Source organism: Oryctolagus cuniculus, chromosome 4 (assembly GCF_964237555.1).
Source record: "Oryctolagus cuniculus chromosome 4, mOryCun1.1, whole genome shotgun sequence".
In the NCBI taxonomy this organism is placed as follows: domain Eukaryota; kingdom Metazoa; phylum Chordata; class Mammalia; order Lagomorpha; family Leporidae; genus Oryctolagus; species Oryctolagus cuniculus.
In genome coordinates, this window is record NC_091435.1 from 79,030,554 (window position 1) to 79,053,403 (window position 22,850).

At 43.8% G+C, this 22,850-nt stretch overlaps 1 protein-coding gene across 1 annotated transcript in view; it reads left to right on the plus strand.

The window, feature by feature from the left end:
• SLC49A4 (solute carrier family 49 member 4) overlaps positions 1-20,573 on the plus strand; it is a 103,652-nt gene extending 83,079 nt beyond the window's left edge. Inside the window, exons 8-9 of the mRNA XM_002716619.5 lie at positions 13,765-13,947; positions 19,914-20,573. Of these exons, the coding sequence (XP_002716665.3) occupies positions 13,765-13,947; positions 19,914-20,029 (299 nt within the window). The 3' untranslated portion in view covers positions 20,030-20,573. The remainder of the gene's footprint in view (positions 1-13,764; positions 13,948-19,913) is intronic.
• The last annotated feature ends 2,277 nt before the right edge of the window (positions 20,574-22,850 follow it).

Sequence of the window (22,850 nt, forward strand, 5' to 3'; positions counted from 1 at the left end):
AAAAGGGTCTGGGCCCACCAGTCCCAGGCCTTTAATCCACTTCCAAAAGGGAGTGTTTAATTAGCCTGATTGGCAGGTGGGCACACAGGTATGGGCAGGTTGGGGCATGAGGTCACACAGGGGCGTGGTGAAGGTGTGGTCTTGCAGCTCCCAAGCCTGATCAGTTTTCTTCTGTATGCCTGCCTACAGCATTCCCCCCTCAGAGACTCCATTCCCTTAATCCTAAGGGATGCTGAAGGGCACAGAATCATCATACTTTCCATAGCTGCTTCAAGAAGTGTGTTCTTTAAGCCAAATTCTGCATCATGGAAAAAAGTGGTGCTTTTAGAAGGGCACTTCAAAAATGCTGTACCTGAGCGAGTGCAAACAGGAACACCACACATTGATAAAATTTGATGGTCTTTTATTGCTGGTGGTGGAGAGCAGGCTCCTGCCCTAAAGAACTCTCAACTCCAGAGCTCAAAGCAACAGGGTTTATAAAGGCAAAAACTATAAGGAGGGGAGGAGGAATACATGGTTGCTAGGATTGAAGGAAATACTTGGTTATTAGGGTCAAGTTGACCTGAGCACTTTGGGAAACTAATACAGATTACAAGCTTGACAACAGACAAATTACAATCCTAACATTAATCCAGGTGCAGCCTATCTGTTTAAGCTTGAGCCATCATGCTGGGGAGTTTCTGTACTCTGCCAAGTGGGATGAAGTGGACTGTTATTGTCTGAGTTTTAGATCCTAGTTTCAGGCTAGAATCCCACAGTGGGGGATGGATTCTCTAGTGCTCTGAAATGGAGACCCTACTGTCAAGATATTACTTCAAAAAGTTGGTGGGAAATATTTATTATCAAGAAACTATGCGTGGATTTTGCACCAAAATAAGCATGTCTTTTAATTCTGTTTCTCCATGAGGTTTTTTTTTTGTACTCTGGTATTATAATTCAAAGATTTTTATCTTGTTTATAATCACTACATCATTTTTAAACAAGGAAATTAAGAGACAAAAAGCAGTGATATTTAAAGTACACTTCAATGAAATTCCTGAACTAGCTCCTATAGTTTTATTTTATATTTAGTTTTGTTATGTCATCAAAACAAAACTGACAAATACATGTTGGAAGTATATTGTAGTTAACTTACTTAGCTCATCTAATTGTTCTGAAATATTTGTAGTTGCTGTTGTTTTTATTGTTGATATCTCAATCCAAGGTCTGTGTTAGCACTTTTTGTTTTTTTTTTTTCTTTAAGATTTATTTATTTATTTGAGAGGCAGAGTTACAGAGAGAGGAAAGACAGAGAGAGAGATCTTCCATCTGCTGGTTCACTCCCCAAATGGCTGCAATGGCCAGAGCTGAGCCAATCTGAAGCCAGAAACTTCTTCCAGGTCTCCCTCGTGTGTGCAGGGCCCCAAGGACTTGGGCCATCTTCCATTGCTCTCCCAGGCCATTAGCAGGGAGCTGGATCAGAAGTGGAACAGCCAGGACTTGAACCGGTGGCCATATAGGATGTCGGCGCTGCAGGTGGAGGCATAACCTCCAAGGCATAACCACAGCCCCAGCCCCTGTGTTAGCTCTTATTGCTGCTGTAATATATTTTACAAGTGTAGTGGTTTCAAACAATACAAAGTTATTATGTTATATTTCTGTAAGTTAGAAGGAGACCCAATGTGGGTCTCAGTGGGCTGAAATAGAAGTATGTTTTCTTGCCTTTTCCAGCACCTGGAGGTCCTCACATTCATTCCTTGGCTTAAGGCCCTTATCCTCCAACCTCAAAACCAGCAACAGTGAGCCCTTCTTACATTGCAGCTGCACAATCTTCCATAGTTACAGCTGCCTTCCCCTTGTACCTGCATCTTTTACTTTTAAGGATCCTCATGATTACATTGGGCCCATCCACAAAATCTATCAGAATATCTTGGTTGTAAGGTCAGCTGAGTAGCAACTTGAATTCCATCCCAGCCCTATTCCCCTTACCATATAAAGTAACAAGGAATCACAAACTGCAGAGATTATGACATGAATATCTTCAGGGGAGAGAGGGGTATTACTCTGTATGCAACAGGGTCTTTGTGAAATTACCATCACCAATTATTCTGTAAATCAAGAGAGCTCTGTTATTGCTTCTTCCTTTCTTCTAATGAAAGATAAAGGTGTGTATTTTAAATTTCATGTGCAAACCAGCCATCTTTTGGATTACGTGTTGAAGTATAGAATTGTTTGTTACAGAGGTAGGTTATGGGATTATTGTATTATTTGCAGGATTATTATTATTTGTATTTGTATCATTTGTACGAGTAGGAGTAAGTAAGAGTATTAGAGTAACTCCACAGGGGCCCATGAAGTGGGTACCTTTTGTATACACATAATTAAGGAAAACTGCACCCCAAATTTGACTCTCTGCACTCTGTAATAAGAGAAGCAACAATTTCCATGTCAAAACCATCAGCTGTTTCCAGGGCAGCCATTTGTTTGGGACTTCTTTCACTTTTGCAGTGGTAAGTGGGCAATGAGATTAGGTTGCCCTGCCCCACCATTACCCAGCTGTAAGCCAGGTGCCTTGGAGTGCTGCAGTGACTCATACACGGGAGACAGAGGGACACTCAGCATCGTCACACACGCTCTTCCAGCTCGTGTGTGTGTGTGTGTGTGTGTGTATATATATATATATATGTTTCTGTCAGTACACAGGTATTGCTTTTTAAATAGCTACTAAATTGGTAGAACATAATTACATTTTTTAAATCGTTTGGACCTAACTATGTAATTAACAGAATTGTTACTTATTTTGGCCTTGAGCACCATGAGAAATTGGCTGAGACACTAAAGGTGCTAAGCACAACGAGGTCTCAGACACCTGTGCACAGTCCCTTGCTGCCAGCTGCTCTCTCTTCAGTGTGTACACAGCTTTCCTGCCCTGCTGTCCAGCCCCACCGTCACCCCCAGAGGGACATAGCGTGTACTCTTTGTATGCTAGCATCGCGGCACTGCGGTTTTGAGCAGGTTTGGTAAGTGTTGTAGGCCAGAAATTTTTTCTGGTTTGATTTCATAATTTAGCAGCTATACAGCATTTGGGTGGAACAGTCTTAGTTTACAGCTTCTTATTCATGGCATTGCACTCATGTTTTTGTGATGTTGTTTGTCAAGTAAGCATCTGTGAGATTTTGTAAGAACATGGTCATGGGTACATAACAAACAAATTTGTTTTCCTAGCGTTTCATGTAGAATCCTCATTATAAGATAGTATGGTCACTAAATTTTACATATTTTCTGTTTAACATGATGAAATAAGTTTTAAGAGCCTTAGGGCTGAATTGTTACTTCCTTTCTCTTCTGGATTTTTATAATGAGCATGCTTTTCTCCTATAGTCAGGGAAAATATATTCAAAAATGATACATATTTTTAAAAACTATTTTTGTTTTGAGAGACAGAGATAGATAGTACATTTGTCCATTGGTACACTCCCCAAATACCTGTGGTAGCCAGGCCTGTACAGGCCTCCCCCAGGAGCCAGGAGCAATCCAGTTCTCCCCCATGGGTGACCAGGATGGTGAAGCACTTGAGACATCACCCATTGCCTCCCCGGATGCACATTGCTGGAGGCTGGAATCAGGAGCAGAGCTGGGCTGCAAACTCAGGCACTCGGATAGAGGATGCAGGCGCCCCTGACACCAAATGCCCACTGTCTGGATATGTTTTTAAATCTTAAAAGGAAAAATTGATGTGACTGGCCCTGGTTAACACTACTTTCCCAACCTGTTGTTGAAAATACTTACACTGGACAAAAAGAATAGCTGAATTCTAAATTAAATCAAGGCCAGAATGGAAAGGTTAGGTTTATGTGGCCATCTGAGCAATGACAGATTGTGTAACTTCTCTTGTTTTCAGTTGCAAGTTAATTTTGAAAGTCACTTACATACTCCTAAAAGATACACTCTTAATGTAGAAGTACAGTGGGTTTGTTTGTCTTTTTTCTCTGAATTATAACATTTATTTCTTCCTTTCGTGATCCCACTCCTTCCTTACTTGAGCGTCTGTCTTCCGTCCCACCCCAGTCTCTGCTCACACAGGCCCCGGGAGTGCAGTCAGTGTGTGTCGTCTCCCAGTGTGACTGACAGACAGCAGTAGTCAGCAGCACTGGTCACTCTGCATCATTCAGCACCGGCTGTGCAAAGGCAGAAGGGCCCCTTTCAATGGAACAATGGGAATTTGAATAAATCTGCCACAGCTATTCTTATTACCTTTGTCAAAATCTGACCTAATTCCTTGTAAGTGAAAGAGGTTTCATGAAAGGGAACTTGCTGCAAAATCCAATTATAGACAAAGTGAGACCTTTAGGCTGGTATTTAAAGTCAGCAGCGGCAAGGCCATCTTTCTCTTTTTCCAGTCATTTTCATCAAGAAGATATCTACTCTTTTTCTACTTTCTTAGCATACTTAATTTTTCCATTATGGCTTTTTATATGCCAGAAGACTCTACATGAAAAATGCTTCAAATAGATGCATTAATTGTAACTTAGTAATATAACATGGAATATAACATGGAATAATAAATTAAAAACTAGTTGATTTTGTTCAACCCGTGAACCTGTTACTGCTGTCTCATTAAAGCCTTCAATTACAATCTTTCTGTGGTCCGCTCATCTTGATGTTATTGTTAACTGTCTCTACAGAGGAAAAAACTGAGTCAGTTCCTTCTGTCCAGAGGCATGCTGTTGAGGTCTGTGTGCTTGCTGGTATCCATCCACTTGGGAGCCATCAGCATTGCACCTTGTCGTCCTTAGGGACAGAGTAGTTAAAGTTGCATTACGTCTTCATTGATTGAAGTCTTTACAGTGGGGCGCATAAATAACCTCTTGACTAGATAACACGAGTTTCAGCATCTTGAAGTTTACATATAAACAGAACTGTGGAAACACGCTGCTCACCTTATCTGAGAACTGATGTCTAGGCCTGTTCATCACAGCCCACCCAGTCATTTTTCACTGAGCACATGAATGCCTGGAGGATGGCATTTTGAAAAATGTTAGCACTTTGGTGTTGAGTTTGCTGAAACAATATAACTCGACTGTTTGACAGAAGTTGTCTTGGGAGAGATAATTTATCTAATGTCGTCTAAAGTTTCTAGAATGCCGTGATGATGACATCAGAGAGGAATGCTGGGTGGGAAGGAGGGAAGCCCCTTGGGAGTGCTGGCTGCCCACAAGGTGACTTCAGAGGGTACCCAGGGAAGGAGGCACGCTCAGTCGTGTTGACAGGCATGTGACAGGTGTAGGCAGGAGAGCAGTGCTCTTGTAGTAGTTCACGTATGTTATCTTTACTAGGATAATTGTGTCCCACTTTTATAGCATATAGAGCAATAAAAACATGTGCTTGCCCAAAAATAGAAAACTCAAAAAGTGGGAAATATAATCATATAATATAATCACAGCAGTGCACGTCACTGAAGAAATTAGGGATTTTAAGCCTTTAAAGGAGGCTGGGGAGTGCCGTAACTGCTTGTGTCAGCTCGTGTTCATGATTGGCTGCTCTAGGAGGGAAAAATACGGATTAGCAGAAGAGAAGGGACTCCTCACAGTGCGGGACTCACAGGTGCTCAAAGTGCCTGTTGGGGAAGATCACGGAGTGCTTGTCCAGGGGAGCTCCAGGGGGAGCGGTAAGTCTGCGGGCAGAAGCTGTGTCCTGCAGGCCGAGCCTGACCAGGTGCTCAGTCCTCCTCCGGTGATTTAATGGTACGTTGCCTTCTTCAGAACCGAGAATGATTCTTGGGCAGCTTGAAAGTTTCTGATAAACCTTTGCCCAAGATATCTGATTTCATAACCAGTATCTACCTCTGGACCCGCTTTCAAAGGATTAATGGTTGTGCTTCATATCTGCCAGATAATGACTTTGCCTTCCAGCCATAAGGAACATAACCATCAACTTTATAGTACTAAAGTATGCCAACAGGCGTGGGTGCTGTGGCGTAATGTGACATCTCTTATCAGAATGCTGCCTCCAATCCCAGTTCCTCTGCTTCCCATCCGGCTTCCTGCTAAGGCACCGGGGAGGTGGGAAATGATGGCCCACGTACTTGGATCCCTGCTATCCACGTAGGAGATCCAGATCTTAGAGTTCTTAGCTCGTGGCTTTTGCCTGTCCCGGCTCCAGTTGTTGCAGGCACTAGTGGGGAAGGGGTCTTCAGATGGAAGATATCTCTCTGTGTGTCTCTCCTTCTCCCTCAAATTAATTAATTAAAATAAAATAAAATTTGCCAACAAAGAGGCTGGACATGGGACACTTGCAGATTAATAACATACAGAAAGAAAATTGTGGCCACTCAGGATTATTGTAGCAAAATGCCTCTTATTCTTTTGGAATCACAGCTTCATGTGCTGCATATTTTAATTAATGACAGCTAGAGCAATCACTTTTTAGGAAGAAAATGTAGAGTGCAGCTCAGTGATAATGGAAATATTTATCTGTGTCTGTATATACACATGTGTACTTTATATATTCAACATGCTCGAAATCTATGGAAAAGGGTATAATTAAACATTGATTTTTTTTCTCTTTACACATGTGCCTCTTTTCCCAAAAGGAATATTTTCACTTACAATATCAAGTTTAATTTACATTGTGAATTTTTTTAAGATTTATTTATTTGAAAGGCAGTTAGAGGAGAGAGAGATCTTCCATCTGCTGGTTCTTATATTCTTCTTTTATTATTTTTTATTTTTTACTTTTTAATTTTTGAAAGGCAGAGAGAACCATCCACTGGTTCATTCCCCAAGTGCCTGCAACAGCCGAGGCTCAGCCAGGCTGAAGCCAGGTACTTGGGCCATCATCTGCTGGCTTCGAGGGTACACATTGGTAGGAAACTGGAGTTGGAATTGGGGCCAGCACTGTAACCCAGACACTCTGATGTGGAATGCGGGCATCTCACGCTGCATCTTAACAGCTGTGCCAGATGCCCACTTTGCTTCTTATTTCTTAATAGAACCCTAAACAAATTCTCTATTATCCTTATCTACCTAGAAGCACCTATAAGACTGTTGTTAATAGCTTGATTAAGCTTTCCTACCTATATGTATTTAATTATTTTATTATTGATCTATTTAAATGACCAGCAGTCATTATTTTATATAATTTATCATTCGCTCTATGAATCTTTTCTGTAATACCCCAGATATATGTCCATCTTTTGAAACAAGCATTTCCCATAAGAGAAAATAGTAACTATTTTGTTGTTGGTCTTCCTCCCAGTTAGCTATAACTGATTTGGAGGAATACAGCTCCCAGGGAGCATGTCAGCCTCCTCCTCCTCCCATTGGTGGTCTCTGTCATGTCTGGCCCAGCCTTTATCCCAGACTCCCCCAAGCCGTACGGCCATTCCTCATCAGGTACGCGCTCCACACCACTGACCTGCCTGTCCCTGCCTCCTAGCCCTGCCACGTGCCAGAGTCTGCCTTCAGACATGGTACTGGAGCTCAGCACTCTTCTCCTGCTGCACTCAGCTCCTAAGATGGGGAGGCTGTTGCTTCTCGCGATAAGAAAGAGCCTTTCCTGAGGGGAGGAGTGTAATCTCCCTCCCACTGTGCACGTCCGTGCCTGCTGAGCCAACAGGTGTCTAGCATCTCCCGCAGAGCAGGAGCGATCGTCCTCCTCGCTGTCCCGGCATAGCAGCTAAGTGGTTCTGAAGAGAGGCTGCAGCTAAGTTTTCCCTCCACATAATTAGGCAGTCATTTGGACTCGTTTTACATTTATCATGATTAAAATTCATCTTTTTGTTTGTAACCTTTTGCTGCTCTCTATTTCTGATTCTGTCATCTGTCTTATGTACAATCACTTCCAGCTTTTTGTGTTGAATACAGATTTGGAAAGTATGTCTTTTTTGTCAATACTATTGAACGAAATAACACCAAGCCTTGTGTGTTTTTTTTTTTTTTTTTTTTTTTTTCAATCTGCTACAGTGGCTTGGTAAAAAATGTGCTGGGATCTGTAGGCCTTACTATATTATTATTAACACTGCTAGTTTACATGATTTCTAAATAACCTGTTTTTGGCTTTGAGAACTTCAATCACTTTAACTGTAGTGTACTTTACCTGCCTCAAAGAATTGATCAGATGATCAGATGTTGAAAGCTGTTTTGAAAATATTAAACATTATGTAAACCCAAGATTAGGAAGTTGTTATTTGATGATATCTTGAGAATCTCATTAGCTGTTGAATAGAGCAGGTCTTATGTGAAATTTAGTATTTGTTTTAAAATCGCTGATTTCCTGGGGCCGGCGCTGTGGCATAGTGGATAAAGCCACCGTCTGCAGTGCCAGCTTCCCATGTGGGCCCCAGTTTGAGTCCTGGCTGTTTCCACTTCCGATCTAGCTCTCTGCTATGGCCTGGGAAGGCAGTGGAGGATGGCCCAGATACTTGGGCCCTGCACCCTAGTGGGAGACTTGGAGGAAGCTCCAGGCTGCTGGCTTTGGATCGAGCACAGCTCTGGCCATTGCAGCCATCTGGGGAGTGAACCAGTGGATGGAAGACCTCGCTTTCTCTCTCTGCCTCTGCCTCTCTGTAACTCTGCCTTTCAAATAAATAAATAAAATCTTAAAAAAAAAAAAAAAACTATTGGTTACCCTAAGATTTGAATGTTTTAGTTAACAAAAAATGTATTCATAAGTAGTTTTCTTTACAAAATTTGTAATTTGGTCTGTCATGGGGACAGAGGTAGGAAGGAGTATGCTCAGGGTTGTAATGCAATTCGTGTACTTGAAATACATCCGTTGTAATTGTATTTTGTCCTACACAGTCCTTTATTTTTTGCAATTTTTATTGTGAGCCTATGAAATTTTATTAGCTCCTTTGAGAAGAAAATCTGCATCAGCACTTCAATTGTGTTAGTTCTGCTTGACTTTTTAATTGAAAGGCAGCTTATTATAATTTTAGCATCAGTGTTATAGAAAGTCATGAAAATATTTAACGATCATGTAATCTGAACCCTCTCTGACAAACAGGAAGTTATCTTGTCTGCCTGCCTTTGAGTAGATGACGTTTACCATTGGCTGTCTCAGGCTCTCAACTGAAGACTCCAGTGTAAGTCAGAGTCAGACTTACTTACGATAGTCAGCTTCCACTTCCTGCCTGTCCCAGCGCACTGGGGATGTATTAAATCCATCCTGACACAACTCCCTCTCCTGCACGCTGATTATGAAGGCCTTAATTTAACCAGTTCCTGGGCAGATGATTTTGACTCCTCAGTTTCTACAATAATGGGTGGTTTCATCACATCCATCCAATGTAAAAAGAAGAATCTCTTGGTCATCACGTTTGTAATAATACAAGAAGCAAACACTGTGGTTGAGACTACTGAATGAAAGCCCTTGATTTTTGATTACTGGCTTCCTCTGAAGTTCATTTATCCTACGTATAATATGCCCTATACATAACAGCCCATGTGCTTTAAAGGTAAAAGAGATTCTAATAAATAGGTGGGGATATTTATGTCAGAGCTCCTGTGCCAGGCCTGGATGTAGGCATCAGCTCACCTGTGATAACCACTTTGCTGACCATGAGCTGACAAACCCACATGAAGTGGAATTGATTCATTAGTTTTCAATGGAATCTCCTTTTCATCACGTTAAACAAGGAAGATATACACATAATGAAAAATGTCAGATAGTAGGAAAAGTGGCAACAGGTGTAGTGGAAAGTTTCCACTCTTCTGTGGTCTGAATTTCCCTCTTTAGAGGCAACCCTCATTGCCAGCTTTTCTGTATTTTCCCAGATAATTCAGAACATTTACAAACAGATAATGTCTGTGTCCTTTATTTTTAAATTTCACGCTTTATAGAAACTGACTTTTTTCAATATGTATCTTAGATAGTATAGTGTTACATAATTTTTAATTTTTTTTAATTTATTCATTTGACAGGCAGAGACAGAGAACTCCCATGTACTGATTCACTTTCCAGATGCCCACAACAGTGGGGTAGGGGCCAGAGCTGGGAGAAGAGAACTCATTTCAGCCCTGCTCCCACACCATGGTAGGCAGGAACCCAAAAATTTGAACCATCACCTGCTGCCTCCTTGGGTGTGCATTAGCAGGAAGCTGGAGTTAGAATGCAGAGCCCAGGAACTCCAGTGTGAGACAAGTGTGTTTTAACCAGCAGAGGGGCTGGCACTGTGGCACAGTGGGTTAAAGCCACAGTCTGTAGTGCCACCATCCCCTTTGGGTGCTGGTTCAAATCCTGGCTGCTCCACTTGTGATCCAGCTCCCTGCTGGTGCACCTGGGAGGGCAGCAGAGAATGGCCCGAAGCCTTGGGCCCCTGAACCCATGTGGGAGACCCGGAAGAAGCTCCTGGCTCCTGGCTTTGGCCTGGCCCAGCCCCTGCCATTTTGGCCTTTGGGGAGTAGACCAGCAGATGGAAGATCTCTCTGTCTCTCCTCTCTCTCTCTGTAACTCTGCCTTCAAGTAAATACATACATCTTTTATATATATGTATATGTGTGTATATCTACACCATTTTTTAATCAACCAACCCCCAATTGGTGAATATTTAGCTTTTTTTAAATCTTTTCATACTGTAAACAGTATTGCAATGAGTTTTCTCTTTATCCCATAATTGCTGGATCAAAGAGCAAGCGTGTTATTTATTTTAATAGCTATTTGCAAATTACTCACCATAAGATTAACTACTTCCCAACAATGTTTAACCACAACAGAAATTTTATCTTTCCAACCTTATTTTTTTATGCCCCCCCTTTTAAGATTTATTTATTTATTTGAAAGGCAGAGTTACAGAGAGGCAGAGGCAGAGAAAGAGGGGCCTTCCAGGGCCGGCGCTGTGGCAGAGCAGGTAAAGCCACTGCCTGCAGTGCTGGCATCCTATATGGGCACTGGTTTGAGTCCCAGCTGCTCCGTTTCTGATCCAGCTCTCTGCTATGGCCTGGGAAAGCAGTAGAAGATGGCCCAAGTCCTTGGGCCCCTGCACCTACATGGGAGACCTGGAAGAAGCTCCTGGCTCCTAGCTTCGGATCAGCCCAGCTCCAGCCATTGTGGCCATCTGGGGAGTGAACCAGCAATGGAAGAACTCACTCTCTCTCTCTCTCTCTCTCTGCCTCTCCTTCTCACTCTGTGTAACTCTGATTTTCAAGTAAATAATAAATAAATCTTTAAAAAAAAAAAAAAAAAAGGTCTTCCATCCACTGGTTCACTCCCCCAAATGGCCGCCATGGCTGAAGCTGTGCCGATCCAAAGCCAGGAGCCAGGAGCTTTTTCTGGGTCTCCCACGTGGGTGCAGAGGCTCAAGGACTTGGGCCATCCTCTACTGCTTTCCCAGGCCATAGCAGAGAGCTGGATCAGAAGAGGAGCAGCCAGGACATGAACCGGCGCCCATATGGAATGCTGGCGCCACAGGCAGAGGATTAACCTGCTATGCCACAGCACCAGCCCCCACATATGCAATTCTGTTATATACAGACTGTGATTATTTTTCAATGATTATATTTTGCTTGCGTGAATTACAGATTTCATTGTAGGGGTATTTTTCTTCAGAAATGAAAATGTTGAAAGATTTCTTTCTAACTAGATTTCCTAAAAATAACTGTGCCCTTCAGTAGCTTGAGTCTTTTTTTCTCTGAAGTAACCCTTGCTGGCCCTTAAAAGCTTGGCTCTTCCTGTCGTTTATTTCAGCATTTTCTTGTTAAACTCCTAGGCTCATCTCTGTGTGAGTCAGTAGCCTTCTCTGCTATAACTGCCCCTGACTGACCAATAAATTATTATAAAATGTTTTCTAGGCTGCTCTATGAAAGCTACTGGTGCTATTCCTTACCCAGATTTCCCAATATACCACTCATGAGTCATGGGTAGGTAGAATATGTTGTTAGATTTATGTGATGCATTCCTAGCCAATATATGGTGAGCTGAGGTGTTAGGATGTGTTTTGTTTTGTTTTGTTTTTTAATAATCTCTTGAAAATGATGTCATGTTTTAAGTGTTATATATTGAAACTATCAAATGCTCACCATGTAATTCTGGGAATAATCTGGCCCTGCATTAGCCAGCAGAAAGCTGTTTATGCACTAAGTCACTCTCATGTTCTCTAATGTTCATGCCTGTCTGCTAGTCAAAGAAAAAAAACCAAAACACTTGGGGGCCGGCGCTGTGGCACAGAGGGTTAAAATCCTGGCCTGAGGCACTGGTATCCCATGTGGGCTCCAGTTCTAGTCCCCGCTGCTCCTCTTCCGATCCAGCTCTCTGCTATGGCCTGGGAAAGCAGCACAAGATTGCCTAAGTCCTTGAGCCCCTGCACCCATGTGGGAGATCCAGAAGAAGCTCCTGGCTCCTGGCTTCAGATTGGCGCAGCTCCGGCCATTGCAGCCATCTGGGGAGTGAACCAGTGGATGGAAGACCTCTCTCTCTCTGTGTGTGTCTCTATCTCTCTCTGTAACTCTTTCAAATAAATAAAATAAATCTTTAAAACAAATACTTAACCAACTATTGGCATCATTAGAATATGAGATACTTACCATCCTGCAAGGTCTATACCTGGAGGAGGAAGCAGGAGCGGAGATTAGAGAAGTTCTTTTGGAAATCGGTAGATGCTATTGTTTTTATCCTCTTGATGCTGGCTGTGGCCACTTGTGCCCGTAGTCAGCCATGGTAGCATCTGCGGGCGTGGTATGTTCTGTGAGTCTCTGAGGAGTAAATAACAGATTGAGTGCAACTCCCTTACTTTCTGCAGCTTGTGTACAGAAACTTTTTCTCTTAACAAATGGTTCTGTTAAAAATGTTTTCTTTGTAACTTTAAACTTAGAATAAATTCTACTCATTATTGTCAGTGGGTATGATACATGAGGGTACATCCAAAAGTTCATTATTTTTGGTGCAAAGAAAGTTTTACACGCATGCATAGTTTTTTCATAATATGTATTGTCCACCAACTTTTTTTGAAGATCCTTTTTATTTTGGGGGATATAGGACATAGGTTTCTAGATGTAATGTCATTTTTTTCTCCCTCATTGGTCCTTCAAATTAAAATCTGTTGGTACACATAGCAAAGATAAGATTACTTGAAGTGGAAGGCATTTCCCTAAACATTCTTGTAAGAATAACATCCCGTTCCACGATGTCACTTCAGGAAAGTGTTAACAGGTTTTTATGAGTGTCCTAACCACTATTAGATTTTTCTGGGTGAAAGTTTTTGTGCCCTAAAAAAATTGCTTACTGTTATAAAAACTATTGACACAAACTAATTCATTCCAAAATTGAGGACTGATTCTGTTGCAAAAAGTGTTTCTTTGGGAAATACATACTGAATATTTGTTTCATACTTGAGAGCTATTATTAACCAGACTCTTTAAATATGTACTTGTCAGTAACATTTAATGTTTCTCACATTTATTTGTAGATTTTCAGTTCTTGTTAAAGTTATATAATGAGTCTTGATGTTGCATTATGTTGCTGTATTTCATCTGAACCTCTGTTTGCCAGGAGAGTGACCAAAGAGGACTGGAATCCTTTTAGTTCTATTGTAGTCAGAAAGTTGTTTCTGTGCTTTGGAATAATCCACTAGAAAAGTCAAGTAGCTAAACTGGTAATCACCCAGCATGGAAACCTACCATTCATACCTTCTCCAGAGCAAGGAGAATGCTTTGTCCCACGTCATCAACAGCCACTGACAGGAGATGCAGTTCCGGAGTTGGTACCTAGGCAAGAGGACACCCAGGAGACCTGTGTGCTGTGACTCATTGCCACTGCCAGGAAACTGAAATGTTTTTGTTTTTATTTTAGTGACACTGTATGCCTCCTGTATTCTCCTGGGAGTGTTCCTGAATAGCAGCATACCTATATTTTTTGAGCTTTTTGTGGAAACTGTCTACCCAGTTCCAGAAGGGATTACTTGTGGAGTTGTCACTTTTTTAAGTAATATGTTCATGGGAGTTCTTTTATTTTTTCTCACATTTTATCATACAGGTAAGAAACTTGATTTTTCTTCACTGTCTACTTGAATTAGGAGGGAGGTTTGTAGCACTGATGTGTAGGGAATGCATGTGGAGGGTTTTCTCCAGGGCAGACTATGTGAATTGCCACATGCCAGTGAAAAGAAGACATCCTGGAAACTCGCTCTAAGCCAGTGCCCGCGGACACCCAGGGCCTCTGGGTTAGTTACCCTGGGCACCCAGCAGCCCCTCCCCCGCCACAGGGCTCACATGTGGGGGTTTGCAGTGAGCAGCACTGGTCTGTTACTTTCCTTTTCCAGTGTATTGGTTCATTGGCAATGGAAACAGCAAAGGCACAGAAGAAATGCATAAGGCAGAGTGTGTCACAAGGAGCGTTGTAGGAGCCCCATGCCCTCTGCTCTGTCCTTGGTCCTGAACGCTGTCATCTTCACGCAGGGTCTATGTGGTTCATCAAAAGCCTCAGGAATAAATGAGAGAATGTCACCCAATGTAAGGAATGTTCCGTAAGCTGACACTTCAGGGGCTGTATTGTATATAGGAAACTTTCTGGCAGGCTTTATAATTGAAGTAATAACATGCTAACTTCCTAGACTGGAAATAAGTTTTCAGAGCTTTCAAAGCAGTGAAACAGAATCATGCCTGGGTTTTGGACGATTTCTGGCTTCACGTTTTCTCCTCACTGCAAAATGATGGCTGGATTTGTTAATTAACAGCCAACTACATTGCTTTAGCAAAGTAGGTTTTAACTTTGCTAAACCTGGCAGAAGTATGGTCTGTCACATGAAGGAGAATGACGATGATGAAGTCAGAAGAGCACTCTTTACCATGCTCCAAGCGTGAGTTTCCATCAGGGAGACGTGCCATCGCCAGGTGTTAGATCTAGGTCCCTGCTTCTGATTAATTTTCAAAAGAGAACCAGCCAGCAATTATTACATATCAGTTTTAATCCACTTCAGCTGTGTCACAATTGAAATTAAGAGGCCTAGTACGTCTCTTTCCCTGACAGAGCATCAGAGATGGCTTTGATGCCCCCAGGATGATAGAAACAATTTTCCAGCCGATGGGGCTCAGGTTTGCCAAGTGGTCTGTACTGCGTAGCAGTGTGCCTTTTCCTGTCAGCTGGAAATAGAATTCAGTCCTCACAGTGTTTACAAACAACCCCAGTCGATGCCAGGTAATGTCGTCGCTTGATACATCTTTTGCTTGTGGTGTCTGATGTACAGCAAACAAAGATTTATAAATCAGTAAGGCAGTGAAGACACCGTCTACAGTAGCCATCCTAAACTGTCTGTACTAGTTTTCCATGTCTATAATAAAATATCTGAGGCTGAGTTAGTTCATACAGAAAAGAGGTTTATTCAGCTTGTAGCTCTGGAGGCTCAAAGGCATGGTGCCAGCATGGGCTGGGCTCTGGTAAGGACCTCATGGCAGGTGGCATCCCAGTGCGGGAGGCACTTTCCAGAGGGAGACATCACGTAGCGAGACAGCAAGACAGAGAAGGAAGGGGCGGGTAATATCCTCTCCCTAGACCCCACCTCCTGAAGGTCTCACCACATGAACCTTTAGGGTTCACACTCCACGGTACCCACACCATAGTGCTGTCCTGCTGTAAGCGAGCTCAGCATACCCCTGACCGCTGTGCACGGCCAGTGGAGGGCCTCCATTGCTGTCCTACGATTGGCTGCAGACTTCGATCTGCTCAGCGGCGATTGACACCTGGCAGGAATTATCTGGAAATGCAGTCCGTCAGGGCCCACTCCCCATTTTGGGCATTCATAGGGAGTGGCTACTGCAAGCAGATGCTTTGTTTCTTTGGCCTAAAGACAGCAGAAGGGACAGCGCTGCTTCTGCTCATTCCTGAATGACTTGACACAATCCGGGATTCGTCTTGGTTGACTTCTGATCACGTGTTCTTACATGTATCCATATAGATGCTAAAAAGCTTCTGGCTAAACTCTGTGACTGTTGTGGGAAGAAAATAGTGAAACCTTCAATAATAATTCATTTTCATGCACCAAGATAATGTTCAGGGGGAAATCAAGGCTTGGGAAATGTTGGCATTTTAGACAGTTCTGATGAGAAGATGTGTGTGAGGGAGCCCAGTCCAGGACATAGCTGACACTTGCCAAGTGTGTCTTTTATTTCCTTATAGAAAATAAGCCAATTGAACACAGGAATTTAAATATCTAGGCTTATGTTCGAAGAAGTGCTATTCTCTGTTTACTGATGGGTATGTCTGATGCACAGCAGCATCCCCCACTTCCAAGGTTAAGGTTACGAGAACTGTGAGATCTGTGTTGGGATTCTTTCCACGTTTGCTTAATGGAGCTTGCCCTCAGAGTCCTGTCACAGAAGTCCACATTCTGGACCGACTGCAGTTTGATAAGACACAAATTACAAATTGGAGAATTCTGTAAAACTCCTTCCTAAAAACAACTTCTAGTTCTACAGCTGAAACATTTTATATAATTTAGTCCCTTCCACCAAAGCCAGGGTTCAGGTGTCATAAATGAGCCATTTAAGACTTGAAAACCTCCCTGCAGTCAGTTACATGTCAAAATGCAGCTGGTAATTACAGGCTTAGGAGGCCTGATTAGTGACCATCATAGAGATCTGTGGGTTTCCAGGTCACTTCTCAAGGAAGCACTGAACTTCCTGACTGGGCTTCTCCCCCCACCCCCCACGCACACAGTGTGCTGTCTTGGAAGTGCCATCAGATAATTTGTCAGAGATGAACAGACTGACCCCAAAATGACCACATTAGAATGCCTCTCCTGGCGAGAGAGCGCTCACGCGGGAGATGTGCTTGCAGCCCAGGGCCGGTGCTGTCACTCAGGCCCCTCTGCGTACCCGAGCCCTGGGTCTCAGGGTCTCTATTTGCAGCTTCAGTTCTGCTTTGAGTGCCTGGAGCCATGTCAGAAGTTTCTGAGGAGTTTTTTCCACTTGGATTTTTCAATGTCGTTTTTCAAAAAAGAAAAATAAAATTACTTGTTCCCCAATATTTGTAAAACCGAGTTGCTTCCTCTAATATTTGCTTTGAGAGTCTCGGCAAGTTATTTGAGGCAGCACAGTGATGCTTTATTCTAATAACTTCACATACAAAATCAATTTGGGGAGCTGTTATACCCTTTATGTGCTCCAAAATGTATTCCATCTTATATGCTGGAGTTTATATTCTGTTAGTTCTTTGTTCTAGAAGCTCTGCAGCACATTTTGGCCAAAAGCAGAAAGATTTTTACAACCTCCTTTTGCTTTGAAGGGCTGACCGTGCGTTTAAGACTATATAGTGACTCAAAAGATTGAGGGCCTGGCGGAGGTGGGGGTCATGGGAGAACAAAAGGTGGGCTCGACAGATGTGCACTAGCGAGAAGTGCTGTTCTGAGAAGTAAGACGGTGCAGGGCAGGGGAAGATCTAATAGGTAATTAGTGTGCTGCAGGCAGCCATCTGCGAGGCTGTGGTGTCAGCTGGCTGCTCAACTTGAGGGAGACTGCTGGAGCTCCTGTTGAATGGCCATCAGAGGAAGTTCGGGTGAGGTGCTGGAGCTCAGAGGTGGAAGGGGCTGAAAGGATGGCATCGTTGAAGGGAGCGGCGAGGGGAGAGGTGGGCCGAGGCCGCCAGGAGAAGGCAAGGGCATGCGCAGAAATGCCAGTGAGTGCAGCCCCAGCAGAGCCTGTCTGGACCCGAGCCTGCGGTGGAGGAGACAGGCGAGGGGGAGCCAGCAGGTGTTTAGGGAGGGTTGTGGGTCCTGCCTCTGCCTCCCAGTGTGTGTTCAGACTTCCTGTAGTGAAGGGCAAGAGAAGGCATGCTTAAAAGAAAAGTGCTTCCTTTAAAAGGCTCACAAAGGGTGAGAACAGGAACATTTCAGTGGCTCAGGATTGTATTAGTTGGCTCAGAAAGGCCGGCAGTTGACTTTGCTCCCACTAAGTCAGATGAAATTTTTAAGCAAGCCATTTCCTGCTGATTAGACCCCCACCACCGAGCTGTGGTTCAGCCTGTGAATGGCTTTCAGCAGCAAAGCGGAGAGGGTCCATTGTCTCTGACCTCGTTCGCTTTCCAAAAAGGCACATAATTTCAAAGAACGCTTGTAGTTGATTGAGCTAAGCAAATTTCCTGAGAGAGAGGTTTGACTTTTCTCAGAGGCACACGTGACAATCAATCAATAAAGCATGACGAAGAGAAGCGGTTATGAGACGTTTAGAGATTTCACAGGAGCCCGGGTAGAAGGAATAATTTTACAACTCTGATGAAATAAACAACCTGCGTTGGCACTATTTGGCAAATTTCTCAGTTTCAGGAGAGCAGGGCCCAGCTGATGGCTGCCACAAGTGTGTCCTTCCAGGTCCCCGTAGGATCCAGCCTCCAAGCTGCGGAGGAGGTCGTTGTCTCAACAGACTGGGTTATCCGGTACCAGATCTCTTATCGATTGCTTAAAATTCAGCCAGAAAGTCAAGAGTGCTCTCTTTTAAGACCACCAGTATGCAACTGTCTACATTTTATTGTTCTTTTCTCTTTTTTTTTCCACTGCGTTTTGACTACTAAAATTATCAGAAATTCAGAGTTTGTATAATTACTTCAAAAGCAGAAAATACCTGGTGTGTCATTTTAAGAAATATTAGAGTAAGGACAGGAGTCCAAGAGGTGACAGCTGTTCTAGTATTTGGAATATATTCAACCCCAAACAGGTCTACATAAAAATATCCTTGGGATGTGCATATCCATCCTTGTTCCATGCCACAGAGTAACACACACCCCTCTTAAAAGGGAGCCACGAGGTGGGAGGCTGCCTCTGTGAGAATATTCGAGAACGAGGTGCTGCAGCACCTTTTCTTGCCAGCTGGTTTTCTGATTTCCATTCCTGAGCATAAATTACTCTTTTAGCCACATGAATTATGGATTAAACCAAAGCAACAGTGTGGAAATCTCGCGGATGATTTCTTGACGATTAGGTCAGTCTGAGCTTTTTGTAGTACAAAGGACAAGTGGGCACGGCCAGCAGTGACGCCCAGAGAAGGTAGCGGAGAACGCGTCTGTTATAACTGAAACCACTGGCCGGATATTAAACTAGAGACGTCCCAGCCACCTCCAGCAGCCTCTGGATGCCAAGGAGCTGCCTCCCGGAAGCCTGGGGGTTGGCTGGCCGAAGGGGTTGGGGTGGAGGGAGGCTGACAGACGCAGGGGGCACCAGAGGAAGCAGCAGGAGCAGCTGCTCACTCGCTCGCGGCGCTGGGTATTGCGCCGTCCTGTTGGGGAGTCCTGAATTCGTGGAGCATTTCCCAAGGAGGATGTTCTTGCCGCCACCGTATCAGACAGCAGCAGAACGCCCTGCGTGGACGATTGCTGTAGAGTTTCCTGTAATTGGCATAACACATAACCTTTCACACTAGTAGGGAAATAAAACCTACAAATAAATAAACCAGAATAGTCACAGTGGTCTCTCTAGGGGTAGAATTAGGATAGGAGGGTTTTTTTTGGTTTGGTTTGGTGTTTGTTTTTTACTGTTTTGTTTTTCTTACCGTTTTTGTGAAGAAGTAAGTATAAAATATGAAAGAGTTATCTCAAAATGCAGGTAATTTTTTTACTTCTTTTTACTTCCATCAGCTATTTCTAAACAGGCCCAAGAGCCATGGTGCTGGGAGGACACTTAGAAAATAATTAACAAACTAACGTATAAAGGTGATCGATTTTTTTTCTTTGAAGTAAGAGATTTATTTTGCAGCTGAAGTCAGAGTGGATTAAATTGATGAGAAGTTATTAGCAATATTGATTTAAAATATTCCACCCGAAGCCCCATGCCCTGCTACACACATCACTTGTCACTTCATCTCCGGGTTGTCACTGTTCTGGGAAAGCCAATTTCCAGGCCTGCCCCAGGGCATTGATCACAGGTACTTGTGGGTGCCAAGCAGGTTCCTCCCGGCACGCAGGGTGGTCGGCCTGCGATTCCTGAGTGTTTAAAACTGCTTGTTTTTGTCTTGCAGAGTTGTCTTGGTTCAACTGGTGCCTTCCCGGGTCGTGTTTGCTCAGTCTCCTCCTCATTCTGTGCTTCAGGGAATCCTATGACAGACTCTATCTCGATGTGGTTGTCTCGGTGTAATAGCACAGACTTGAAGGAGTTTAAAAGGAGACTGGAAATCAATACTGCACACTGCACACTTGCTTGGAATTGCACACCTAACGGGGAGAAAAAGGAGAAGAAAGGAGCTTCGTTCCGAGGTTTTGTTAGGTTTCAGATTATTGTATTAATTTAATTACTACTAGGTAATTCTCTGCAGGACCTGAGTGGGTACAGCGGATTTTTAAACTCCACAGGTGGTGTGCCTGTGGCCGACTCTGGGGTAGAAGTGTGATGAGGTGTTACACACAGCACTACCCGGGTCTCACCCTCTGTGTTTTGTGCCAGTGCTAAACTACTGATGAATTGTAATTATGCAAAGAAATAAAGGGTATCTGTCACAGGGAGATAACTCCTTCCGTAAGTCAAGTCAGAATAGGAAGAAATGCCACTAACTTCTAAGGAAGTTTAAAGCATACACCAGATTTTAGTCCTAAAGTATCCCGCAGTCTATCGATGGTAGAAACTAGCCACGTGTACACTACATTTGTTTTCTAATAAAGCCATTTCTTATATGACTCTTTATGTGTGGTCAGGTTGGGAGCGTGTGGCCATCTTTGTTAGGGAGACCGGGTGCTTTCCAGGGCCTTAGGGACACCGGCACTGTGTCTCCCTCTCAACTAGCCTCGTTTCTGTGAAAGACATTTTGATCCGCCGAGCCCTTCAGTAATTGCATTAAGGCTGACTAAATGTTTAATGTAGTCCCCATTGACTATAATGGGAAAAAAAAAAAAAAAAAAAAACGTAATTCCGTTATGACTCAGCACTTTGTCGCAAGTGAAAGGACAAATTCCGCAGAACACCGTGTGTCTTGTGGCCTCAGCCGGGGAGCCCAGCCCCAGCCACCAGGGTCAGATTTTACTAAGTGGCCATTGTTTGCAGACAGCAATTCATAGCATAAGAAATTGTCTAATCTATTGAGTGATTTCTGAATCCCATCGTTGTATTTCAGTTTAGGTTGGAAAATACTCACTTCTATTTGAAGTTAACAGATTTAAGAAAGCAGCATTTTGCCACTATGAATGGCAGGTGTTTAAAAAGTAACAGTAAACTCATCCGAGGGCTCTGGGGCTTGCCTTTCCCGGGAAGTGAACTTTGCTACAAGAGTAGGCTAGCACCCTGCCTTCCCGCTCATGTTCACACAATTCCCCTCACACAGAGAAGCCGGTCTCCCTGAAAGTCAAGGGGCGTCCTTGCCCTCTGTGATTCTCAGCTTCCTGCAGCCCTGTCTCCTTTGCTCCTCACTCGGAATTGGATCCTCATTGTCAGCTGAGCGCATGCTTTGTCTTCCTCCGGGCAGAGGCAAGTCTGCTCCTAGCAGTTGAGGTTAACGACACTGCACGGGTCCGGGTGTGTGCACACTTCTCGGGCTCCCCGGGGCCTCACTCACCTCCGTCCTGCTGGGTGTCTCCTGAGCCCCCGAATTGAGAAACTAGGACCGTAAGAAAACCCTCGCATGGAGCAGCAGTCTGCGACCATCTCTAAAGCACCTCCCTTTTGTAACCACCCTGCCCGGCCGGCAGCAAGAGCGGAAGGAGCTAAGGAACTGGGAAAGAGAAGAGAGCTTCTGCTAGCGAGGCCTCCTTCTGGCCAGCCCTCGGAAGAGGAAGGCAGAGTTCTTCAAGGCCAGCCGCCGAGGGGAGCAGACCCCACCCCTTCCTGTTAGGACACTGTGGTGTTTGAGGTCGTCCTATACAATTCTGCTCTCCTGCGATGTCTGATGTCAAACCTTGCTAATTTTGGCTACTTCCACTTTGAACACAGAGGAAAGAATAATACTTAAATATTACCTAAACGGCTCATCAGTGCAAAGACATCCCAAGTGGATAGTGACTAAAAATGCGTGCGCTGTGCCAGGCACCAACTCTTGTTTCTAGCACACGTGAGTTGAGCTGAGCGCCGCCCGCCCCCTCTCCTCCGTGTCCGCCTACCCCTCCAAGCAGGAAAAGTGTTTTCATCACAGACTGCCGCTGTGTCGAGTGATCAGTCGTCTTATCCCAAAACTGAGGGAAGGGAACCGGCAGGGCTTGGGGGTGGTAGGAGGATTATGCGTTATTCACCTGTTCCTGGGGATCGTGTTTTCTTTTTGTTTTCATTTCTAGCACGCATCGAAACAGATCAGCTTTTATCTTTGCACTTTCTAAGCAAATGTTAGAAAATCCTGATGAAAAGTTGTAACTGAAAGGCAATCTTAACCCTTCACAAACCCAAGCCCCCCATTTTAGAATTTATAGAAATACGCTAGAGAGGTAAAGAATTTTGCCAGAGGTCATAATCCTGGTTAGGATCCTCGGTGTCCATGGTGGGCTCCAGGGCCCCTTCTCCAGGACACCAAAATTTGTGACACCGCAGTCCCTTATATAAAAGGTGCAGTATCCGCGAGTAACCTACGCAATCCTCCCGTACACTTCAGATCATCTCCAGATGACATAACACTCAATACCATGTATCGCTATGCAAATAGTTGTTGCACTGGATTGATTAGGAGATGGCGGCAAGGAAGAAAGTCTTTGGGAATTTTTTTCTTCTAACAGTTTCACAATACAGAAGGCTGACTTCAGTGGCAAAAGTAGAAGTGACACACATCTGACCCTAGAAGCGGGGTGTTTCCTTTCCTACCTCAGATAATTGCAGCTTAATTTAGACTGTTTGGGGGTATCCCAGAGTGGAGGGACTTTACAGTGACTGCCGTCATTGGATGTGGGGAACACGGGGACTGATTCTAGTCTTTGCATGGCTTACTGGTAGAATTACCCTGTTCATCACTGCCCTGGAGGCTCTGTGGTAGTTGGAGCCTCAGAAA